This window comes from Blastocystis sp. subtype 4, assembly GCF_000743755.1.
Source record: "Blastocystis sp. subtype 4 strain WR1 chromosome Unknown seqid_0016, whole genome shotgun sequence".
Taxonomy (NCBI): Eukaryota; class Bigyra; order Opalinata; family Blastocystidae; genus Blastocystis; species Blastocystis sp. subtype 4.
This window is the reverse complement of record NW_014569531.1, coordinates 67237-76974: the sequence shown is the minus strand read 5'-3', so window position 1 is coordinate 76974 and position 9738 is coordinate 67237. Positions and strand designations below refer to the sequence as shown.

General features: G+C 40.5%; 6 protein-coding genes across 6 annotated transcripts; 4 read left to right on the top strand and 2 right to left on the bottom strand.

The window, feature by feature from the left end:
* Nucleotides 1-243: 243 nt before the first annotated feature.
* On the top strand, nucleotides 244-1463 carry JH06_4638 (hypothetical protein; the record flags this gene model as incomplete). Its single annotated transcript, XM_014674155.1, is given in 6 exon segments — nucleotides 244-320; nucleotides 337-512; nucleotides 529-566; nucleotides 582-1247; nucleotides 1278-1341; nucleotides 1381-1463. 6 exon segments carry the CDS (start codon nucleotides 244-246, stop codon nucleotides 1461-1463), a joined length of 1104 nt encoding a protein of 367 aa, XP_014529641.1.
* Nucleotides 1464-1629: 166 nt separating this feature from the next.
* On the top strand, nucleotides 1630-3660 carry JH06_4639 (hypothetical protein; the record flags this gene model as incomplete). The annotated part of the gene is made up of 5 exons (XM_014674156.1): nucleotides 1630-1836; nucleotides 1869-1912; nucleotides 2031-2993; nucleotides 3024-3279; nucleotides 3310-3660. 5 exons carry the CDS (start codon nucleotides 1630-1632, stop codon nucleotides 3658-3660), a joined length of 1821 nt encoding a protein of 606 aa, XP_014529642.1.
* A 981-nt stretch (nucleotides 3661-4641) lies between these two features.
* Nucleotides 4642-5138, top strand: JH06_4640 (hypothetical protein; the record flags this gene model as incomplete). The annotated part of the gene is given in 3 exon segments (XM_014674157.1): nucleotides 4642-4920; nucleotides 4940-5039; nucleotides 5071-5138. The coding sequence occupies 3 exon segments, from the start codon at nucleotides 4642-4644 to the stop codon at nucleotides 5136-5138; spliced, it is 447 nt and encodes a 148-aa protein (XP_014529643.1).
* A 66-nt stretch (nucleotides 5139-5204) lies between these two features.
* Nucleotides 5205-6224, top strand: JH06_4641 (adenylate kinase; the record flags this gene model as incomplete). The annotated part of the gene is made up of 7 exons (XM_014674158.1): nucleotides 5205-5306; nucleotides 5336-5371; nucleotides 5403-5501; nucleotides 5533-5607; nucleotides 5638-5736; nucleotides 5767-5811; nucleotides 5841-6224. The coding sequence occupies 7 exons, from the start codon at nucleotides 5205-5207 to the stop codon at nucleotides 6222-6224; spliced, it is 840 nt and encodes a 279-aa protein (XP_014529644.1).
* A 33-nt stretch (nucleotides 6225-6257) lies between these two features.
* On the bottom strand, nucleotides 6258-7163 carry JH06_4642 (ATPase; the record flags this gene model as incomplete). The annotated part of the gene is made up of 1 exon (XM_014674159.1): nucleotides 6258-7163. The coding sequence occupies one exon, from the start codon at nucleotides 7161-7163 to the stop codon at nucleotides 6258-6260; it is 906 nt and encodes a 301-aa protein (XP_014529645.1).
* A 49-nt stretch (nucleotides 7164-7212) lies between these two features.
* JH06_0324 (Ca2+ ATPase) lies at nucleotides 7213-9497 on the bottom strand (the record flags this gene model as incomplete). The annotated part of the gene is given in 10 exon segments (XM_014674154.1): nucleotides 7213-7234; nucleotides 7252-7363; nucleotides 7394-7626; nucleotides 7657-7814; nucleotides 7845-7928; nucleotides 7977-8096; nucleotides 8129-8823; nucleotides 8845-8926; nucleotides 8957-9067; nucleotides 9099-9497. The coding sequence occupies 10 exon segments, from the start codon at nucleotides 9495-9497 to the stop codon at nucleotides 7213-7215; spliced, it is 2016 nt and encodes a 671-aa protein (XP_014529640.1).
* Between the last annotated feature and the right edge of the window lie 241 nt (nucleotides 9498-9738).

Sequence of the window (9738 nt, the reverse complement as noted above, 5' to 3'; positions counted from 1 at the left end):
TGAGGAATTGAGCCTTGTCTCCAAGGACTGATTCAATATTCAGAGCCATTCGGTGGATAGTTGAGTAATTCACATCTATTCCTAATACCGCAAAGAAACAACGAAAACCGCGGTTACCTGAATTCATATTCTCCTCAATTCGTCTTGAATTCATCCCTTTCCATGAGTAAGAAGAGGGAGAGCAATCAAATCACCCCATCGAGGAACGAAACCGACGTACTTGTGGAGAGTAAGATGAATACGATGTATCTGGATCGATTCATTCAGGCAACATCTGTGGCACCGAAATTAATTCAAATGCGAATGTTGCCTCTACAGATGTCTCTTGACTTGTAGTTTTCCAAATGTAAAGGAGATCACAGAGTCAATGGCAGCTTATGTCCATGTTTCTAGGCATGTTTTATCGTTGATGAGAGATAATCCCAGTGAGGGAGTTTTGAAGGATGTGATTCTCTGCGTTGGTGATGGTTCGACTCCACGATCCGCTGCGCTCTTTGCTTTGTTCTTTCCTGGTTGGGAGTGTTTTAGTGTGGATCCTCAACTCCAGGATGTACCTAAACGATGTGGTAGTGAACATTTAGGGATTCATTCAAACACATGCAAATGAGATTAAGAAGAAAAAGCATGATACCGATACAATGCGTCAAGAACGTCGTGCTCTTTGGGACTCTGTTCCAAATCTACATATTATAGGAGACTATATTCAAAAGATTCGAATTCGGTGTCGTCATCTCATTATTGTGATGATTCACTGTCATCTCTCCTTCCAACAAGTAATGAGTTCTGTTGATTGCCAAGATATATTCGGTGTGATTACTCTTCCGTGTTGCAACTACTTTGAGATCCAGAAACGGTTTATGAATCAACCTCCTACATTTGAACTTCAGGATCCAGGTATATGGAGTGAAAAGAACACCATTCGACTATGGGTAAAACCATCCATTCAGTGGAATGATGATTACACTCCCTTTCCTGGAGATGTAAGTGTGTTCCCACTCACTATTCCCTCTCCTCATCGGCTGATATCGGCAGTTGAATTGAGGACATGTGAATTGGATCGATATGTGTATGCAGCTGGTGAGATTGTGTCAATTCGGAAGTTTGGGAAGAAGTTGACATTCCTCTTTTTAAATACAAGTAACGTTTATTTCAGTAGTAATAGCAATTCATATGCATTCTATGAGACCGATTCATACAACCGTAACAATGAATGTCAGAATGCCTGTGTGATTTTGATGAAACTTCAAGTATATATGATGTATTATAGTTACAGGTAGTTCATGGAGGAGAATCAGGAGAAGTATGCGCGTTTGTTTGATCTGGTGTCAAAAATGAAGATCCGTAATCTTTTGTTGAATGAATGAATCTTAGGAACTGTAGTGTATGTTGAGGGTCCTGTTGTGAAGAGCAAGAGAGATAACAACATCATTAGCATTCAGGATCTAACAGTGCTTGCTACGTAAGATATGGAATGGATGGATTACAGCTAGGAATAAGCAAGAAATCGACGCGCAGCGACTGGTCACAGGAGTAGATGTCGATTTTCTCAATATTCCGTGTAACAACGAACGGAATATCAATTTTGTGAATCGGAGTGATTATTATGTTTGTTTTTTCAATTTGTTTCTCATGCGAGTGCTGGACAAGAAGATACAAAAGGTTCTGAGTATGAAAACGACTCAGAGCGATATCCAAGAGGCCTTGGATTCCTTTGCCGAATACTACGATACCACAGAGAATACCGTAGATAGTCGAAAGAACTTGCGGTATTCGTTGGAAGGAATTAGTTGTGATCTTACGAAGCGATTTGCTACTGAATTGACCAAATTCAACACAGTAGTCTCGACTTCGAATGCTAATCTCTGTAGGTGTTTGAAAAGTTTTCTTCTTCCCTAAGTGAGGTAAACCAGATGTGTTCAGACATCCGTGCTACGATTGATGACACTGAAAAGCAGACACGCTCATTAAATGCATTCCATGAGGATACAAAGTCTTATGAGTTGGGCATTTGTCTCTTGAGTAACCTCTAGACAGCGTCTTCGTTCTCGCAAAGTGGCACTGGAAGCTTTCTTACACAATTACTGTCTATCTTCTGAAGAGAAGGATATTCTAACAACGCGACCTATTCTTGAGAATGGTGATGAATCCTTCTTTGTAGTGTTAGCTCGTGCAAAGGATATCAAAGAGCGATGTACTGCACTGATGCAGGATCCATACTGTATGATGACAGCGACATTGGAATTGTTGGAGACGATCTCTGCCGATGAAGAGAATGGATATCATCGATTGTTCTCCTGGTGTCAGAACGAGTGCCGTCTTACAGGAGATGTGACCTATACGTTGGATTGTGGAAATTCCAATTTCCTTCGTCTCCGTCGTGGACTGCAAACCCTACGACCCAAGGATACCTATTTCAATCACTGTATAACGGAGTTTGTGAACAATCGTCGTAATCTACTAACCATTCGTCTTTCGGAGAATCTGAATAAATGGAAGCGACATCGTTCTGATGAGAATCCAAATCAAATGATCAGTGATCTTTTTACATGGCTTCATGAATACATGAATGAGGAGCGGGAAGGAGTTCGAATGCTTCTTATTGAAGAGGATGGTTCAGATGCCCATTTTGTGATGAGTTGTATGGATGTTATTTTCAGTGGGGCAAACAAATTCGTCCAAGAGTTTCTCATTCCATTTTTCGAGGACAATTCGAATTTGGTTCAACTTTTCGAAGCAATGCAGATTCTTGCATTCTATGAAAACATTGTAGCATCTACTATTTCTCCAGAGAGTTCACTCCGATCAACATTAGTCTCCATCGAACAAACGCTGTGGTTTAGAATCACTTCGTTGCTTATAGTTCGAGTAAAGCATTACTTCCGCTTGTCTCCATTCGTAAGCAACTCCTTCGTCTCATCAACCACTCCTGACCACACAGGGAATCATAGCATCTTGACTGAACTTCTTCTCTTGCTCCGTCAATGCTTCGATGTGTAGGAGTGTATCGTCTTCTTGAATATTAGGTTTAATAACATGACAATGACTATGGAACGAAAGACGGAATTGTTTGATTCGCTTGTAGAAGCATCACTTAAACCGCTAACTGAAAATTCTCGTGAGTATTTCCAGATTCTGGATACGATGGACATGTATATGACTGTCGTGAATGTGATTGAAGAGCTGAAGAGTGTGGTGAATTTATATGGATTTGGTGTCAATTACAATTACTATTTATGTGAAAAGAGTGATTTCTATACGGATATGATAATCAAGGAAAAGGTAATCACTAAACAGCTGGATGATGTGTAGTTGAATACGTTGTTCAAAGACTGTGATCTGTTGAAACTGTTGCAGCAAATGAATTCTCTTTCTCCTCCTCTTTCGATTCATTCCATTGCATCTCCTGCTGTGATTGAGAAGGGAACACAACTGCTTGTCTCAAAGATGTATCTGTTCATTAACAATGAGTTTTATGGGATTCATCCTAAGTTGAGAAATCGTGTTAAATTAGCTGCTAGTCGAATGATATCCTCGGAATATGAGCGGTTGTATACAGCTGTTCATGATCCTCAGAATGGATACATTAATGTGGAATCAATTATGTTGCACACACCTCAACAGATTAAAACGCTTCTGGACTGTGATTTGAGTGTTTGTTAGATAATCTTTCGAGTTCCATTCTCCCTTCTGTATTGATGAGCACTCCACAAACGACTAATCTGGACGAGAAACGGGATATCGTTGTGAAGATGAATGACGAAAACAAGGTTCTTGTTCTTCGATTCTATCACCATGCTAATGTAGGACTGGTAAAGACTAATTATTGATTCTAGACCGATCAGGATACATTGCGAATGGAACTCAGCAATCCAGATGACCTGACATTTCTAATGTTTTCTGATATTGACAGTAATCTCTATGAGTCTGTTATTAAGTCGCAACGTGTATCCGTTCCTTACGATCAATTCTTGCCACGATTTCTTTCCATTTTAGATCGAATTTCGGATTCTGTAGATGGTTTATCGGATTTGTTCACGTTGGAATGGGTTTTGACTGTGATTGTAGATTCTCCCTTCAGTTCCAACTGAAAGATCCAACTTCAACATTATCTGTGATTCAGCAATCTGAATTCATGACTTTTCCTCTTTTGTCTCTTCCCTTCCGGACAGCAACAGATACAGAAATGAATTGCTATCTCATCCATTTAATTCAGGAATTCCAGAACGGAGTGAGGATTCGTGGAGTGCATTACATGTAGGATAGACCAGCCGTGAACCAGTTCCAAAAGCTTCATGATCAGTATACTAGTGATATAGCAAATTTGCAGCAACAACATGCAGATTCGTTGTCATCTCTTCAAATCACTTATGAGAGTCAAATTGCTTCTCTAACTGAGCAGATAACATCAATTGAAGCACAACATGCGTCGACTCTTCAGTCCAATCAATCACAGTGGTCCGAGCAATTGACAGCAGTTCAGAATCAACTATCGGAAGTAAAGAATGAGTTGTACTGATTATGATGGAACCGCTAATGATCAGACTGATTGTACAAGGAGAGCGAGATGAGTTGCAAGAAGTCGTTAATCATTTAAAGAAACAGACAGAAGATATTACTTCCTTATCAATTAGTCATGAAGAGATGACGGCAGAATTGGAGAAGGCTCTGGAAGAAGAGAATCGACTACGGGCGGAACTAGAGGCAGAACGTAGTAGTAGAACCGAAATTCAGAAGCAAAAGGAAGATCTTGAGAAGGAATTAGCATCTCTTCAACAACAGAAGACAGAACTGGAGAGCCAGATGCAGCTTGTGGATGGAGAGCTCAAAAAGGCACAGGAGGAACTGGAGGAAAAGACAGCTTCATTGTCATCAACGACTCTTAATCAGACTCAACAGGAACTGACAATCCAAACATTAAATGTAGGTTTGTGAATGATAGAATGAATCTCAGGCGAAAATATCTCAGATGCAACAAGATCTTGGTAAATATGCGGAGGAAGTGAAGACGTTAACACATACGAATAAAATTAAAGACAGAGGTGGGAATTGGACTCATTTCTAACGTTCTAGCTCTGTCATGTCTGAATCAGGAGATCAACAAACTGAAGTTAGGATCCCATTATTCTACTGTTCTTTAGGTGAGACATTGTTTGTTGAATACTACAGTTGGAGGTCACAAGATTCTTCTTTAGGAACTTAAGTTCATGTCGTTAAATAACCTTAACGTCGGGAAACTGAAGTTCATCATCGCTAGTCTGAAAGGACTGTCAGCTCCACAATTGGCAGTGGAACTGGACAGATTATGCGTAGGATCCTTTATCTCGTTTTAGAATAGGCCGACGAAGAACCTATTTCATTTTATAATTGTTTTGTTGTCATAAAAGTTGGGTAGTGATTTGTAGTTTCAGGCATTGGATGTGCGAAGAAAGAATATCTTATTTATGGGAGCACCAGGAGTTGGAGTTGGTACGTGCATGCGAATGGTTGAACCTGTTTTGATGGTACTGATATCGATACCTCGTAATTCTATAGATTCCATTCTTTCGATCAAAGTACTTAATTCAGAAGGAAATGCAACAGGATACAGAGTTTGGACAAATTGCTGAAGTGAGTGTGGAATAATCGACTGATAAACAGAAATACGTGTTCCGTGGAGAATTGATTCCAGACGAATACGTAATTCCCAAAGTCATGGATGTTCTTCATCAACCCCAGTATCGTTCGGGACTGATCATGGTAGTGTATCTAATGGAGTCACGATCGTAGGATGGATTTCCTCGAACAATCAAACAAGCTGAAGCGCTTGAAGAGGTGAGATTAAGTGGTTGTCTTCATTTCAGTTTTCTCCTATCGATATTGCAATCGCCTTTTCCATGCCAAAGAATATAGTTGTGAAGAAGCTAACAAGTCGTCGTGTTTGTCCTCACTGTAATCGATCATACATTCTCTCTGCTATTCAAGAAGATGATATAAACTTACCTGCTTATCCACCCAAACAAGAAGGTATTTGTGATGATTGCGGAACACCTTTGGTGGTTCGAGCAGATGACAATCCCAAGATCATTGAAGATCGGTTTGACATCTTTGAGAAGAGAACACAACCTGTGTTAGAGTATTATCGAAAGAAGAACGTATTAAGAGAATATCGGATCAAACAAGGAGTACAAGATCTTCCTGATATCCTTCAAAGTATTCTTATTCAATATTTAGTGAAATATAATTGAATTGATTGTTACAAACAGCTTACCCACCATTAGTTACAATTGTTTCTTTTCCGACAAACGTTCTTTCAATTCCTTTCGAGTTCGATATCGAGCAATACTCTTCAAAAACTCATCAATTAGTATAACAGGGAATGAGAACGCAAGGACAATCAACCAATCGTGCCAAGTCAGAGGAGCAACAGAGAAAATGTTCGCTAAAACAGGAATATACAAAATACAGAAGTGTGCTAAAAACGACCCTATAATAGCCAAAACAAGATAGATATTCCGATGAGGAGGCATTGTTAGCAAGGAAGCTTCTTCTGAGAGAGCATTCAATGCATTAAACATTTCAATTGTTACTAAAACAGTTAATGATAAGGTTGATGCTTTGATCTTGCCAACAGTGAAATAGTCACAAGAAGAAGTGAACGATTTCCCAACAAAATCAGCAACTTCAAAGTCCTCCCAAGAGGTACAACGATGGTATGTCATCAATTGATGCATAGAGAGAAGTGGATGACCATCCACAGCCTCATCAAATACATAGTAGTAAATGAAGCTGCCCACTGTAGCAAACCCCACATAGAGACCAATCACCATGTATCGGAAAAAGACAAATGGTGTGATCAATGCTTCATCTTTGTCACGAGGAGGTTTCTGCATACTATTTGGTTCAGGTGGATTGAAGCCAAGAGCAGTTGCAGGCAAGCCATCAGTCACCAGATTCACCCAGAGTAATTGAACAGGAGACAAGTTCTCTGGAATACCTAACATCGAGGTGAAGAAGATGGATGCAACTTCACCAATATTGGACGAGATCAGATATCGAATGAATGCCTTCATATTCTGATAGATGGAACGACCTTCCTCGATAGCAGCCACAATGGTACTGAAATTATCATCAACCAACACCATATCTGAGGCTTCCTTCGCCACTTCAGTTCCACTAATTCCCATTGCTACACCAATATCAGCTTGTTGAAGAGCAGGAGCATCATTCACTCCATCACCTGTCATGGCTGTGATTTCTCCCATATCCTTCAACAGAGAAATCAGTTGCTTCTTATGAGTAGGCTCAGAACGACTGAATACACGTCCTCCTTGTCCTGATAACAACTGTATCTGTTTCTCCCGCGGGAACTTCATGAATTCATGAGCTATCCATCATCTCTCAATGAAATTCCAACCCTCAAAAGAACAAGTAGCTTCCTCACCAGCCTGCAGAATGCCCACATCACGAGCAATAGCTTCAGCCGTGACTTTATTATCTCCAGTAATCATGAACACACGAATACCGGCTTCACGACATTGTTCAATGCTATGTCGTACTTCAGGTCTGGCTTGATCTTTGATACCCACCAACCCATAGAAAATGAGGTCACTTTCAATCTTATCGTATGTTGACACATCCACAAGCAAGCTAACAATGAAATTGAAGAACCATTCCTACCCATGAGCTGGATGATGATTCCCATCATAATCACGAAGAGCTCCTTCCACCGGTTTGCTAGCAAATGCCAGACAACGAAGAGCTTGGGATCCCATAAGAGTTAACTGATGATTGCATGCTTCACGCAGAGCAGGAGTAAGAGGAATGATCGAACCATCCTATATATAAGGATTCAGTCTCTTTCATACTGAAGTACAGAGACGAGAACAACGGTTAAGAAGCATTTCTGGAGCACCTTTCACCAAGAGTTCATTCTGGACTTTGGTCTCATTCTATCTTTCAAACATCCTATTCATACAAACACGTCTAGAACACAATACAGACATTGACTTGCGTGTTCGTGAGAATTCCAGTATTCCATTCACTTGATACTTCTGTCGAATCGCATTCACACACAGAGTAGCTGCCTCTGCAGGAAGATTCTGCTCATGTCGTTGCTTCTAAACCTCATTCTCATTTCTACAATACACACATTATTGGCTTGATCAGGAAGACCCAACTTCTCAACAAGTACGTGAAGAGCAGCTTCTGTGGGTTCACCAACAGCCTGATACTTCTGAGTAGACTCATTGAAGTGAATGCTTGACTCATTGCAAAGAGCACAGACCTCTTCAATCTTGCATAGGGCTTTCTGACTTGATTGTAAATACTCCAGATTCTGGACCTCTCCAAGAGGAGAATACGATAAGCCAGTTACCTCATGAGCATCAGCATGGCCATATCGATCAAAAATTGTGATGTTGACAACTGTCATCTCATTGGTTGTTAGTGTACCTGTCTTATCTGAACAGATAACCGTAGTACAACCCAATGTCTCCACTGAAGGAAGGTGACGAACAATGCAATTACGCTTTACCATCTTCCTTGTTCCTAATGACAAGCATAGTGTAATGACAGCAGGCAAACCTTCAGGAATTGCAGCCACACCCAATGCTACAGCGATTTTGAGATAATAAATACAACCTCGGAAAAAACCTCCGAATTCTGGATCCGAAAATTGGTTGAAGTTCATAACCCATACAAAAACACAAATCCATAATATCACCTTGCCCAAAAGCTGTCCAAATTCATCAATCTTCTGGCTAAGAGGAGTCTTCTCTTCATCTTCCTTCGCTTCCATCACAGCTTGCTGGATCTTACCAATCTCCGTCGCCATTCCCGTTCTGACTACACAACACATGCAAATACCATTCGTAATGGTCGTTCCAGAGAATAACATGTTTGTCTTTTGGGAGATCACAGCATCAACTGGAATCCGCTCCTCCGGGTTCTAAACATGAGAATATTACATAATTGAAACCTTCAGAATAGTGCGACTCTCTCCCGTGAGAGCACTCTCTTCAGTACGGAGAGTGGTGGTTTTCAACGAGAGAAGACGACAGTCCGCAGGAACTCGATCTCCAACTTTCAGCTAATTATCATTAGTCATTTCAGATCCGTACCCGAATAATATCACCTGGTACAAGCTGTGTAGCATCCAGAGTAGGATATGTGATTCCCTTTCGAATCACAGTGGCCTTTTCTGATTGCATCTTCTTCAGCGCAGTCAATGCTGATTCAGCATTGTTTTCTTGCCATACTCCGACAATTGCATTAAGAATAAGAATAAGGAGAATGACAAATGGCTCTATGAATGCAGTAATCCCACTCTCTCCTCCATCTTCAAAAAAGGCTAGAATGAATGAAATAACAGCAGAAACGAGCAGAATTTGTACAAGATAGTCATCAAACTGTTCCAGAATAAGTTTCCAGAGAGGAGTTTGCGGTTCTTCGGCAAGTGCGTTCAGTCCATATTGTTTCTGCCTTTCCCTGACCTCCTCATCGGTAAGTCCTTTATCCATATCTGTTTGAAATTGCTTCACACACTCCTCGATTGACAAAGTGTGTGCTTGAATCCCTTCAAATGTCTAGAATATGTTAGACGGGATATTTGAAATATATCAAATTACACCTACATAAGTCATTCGCAAAATCTATGAAGAAAGGATGGAGCCAAAACGCCGTCTCGATGGAAATAGAACACTTCTCATGATTCCATTTTCTATAACTTGGATCTAATGAACGGTCCTTACTGGTTCTTTC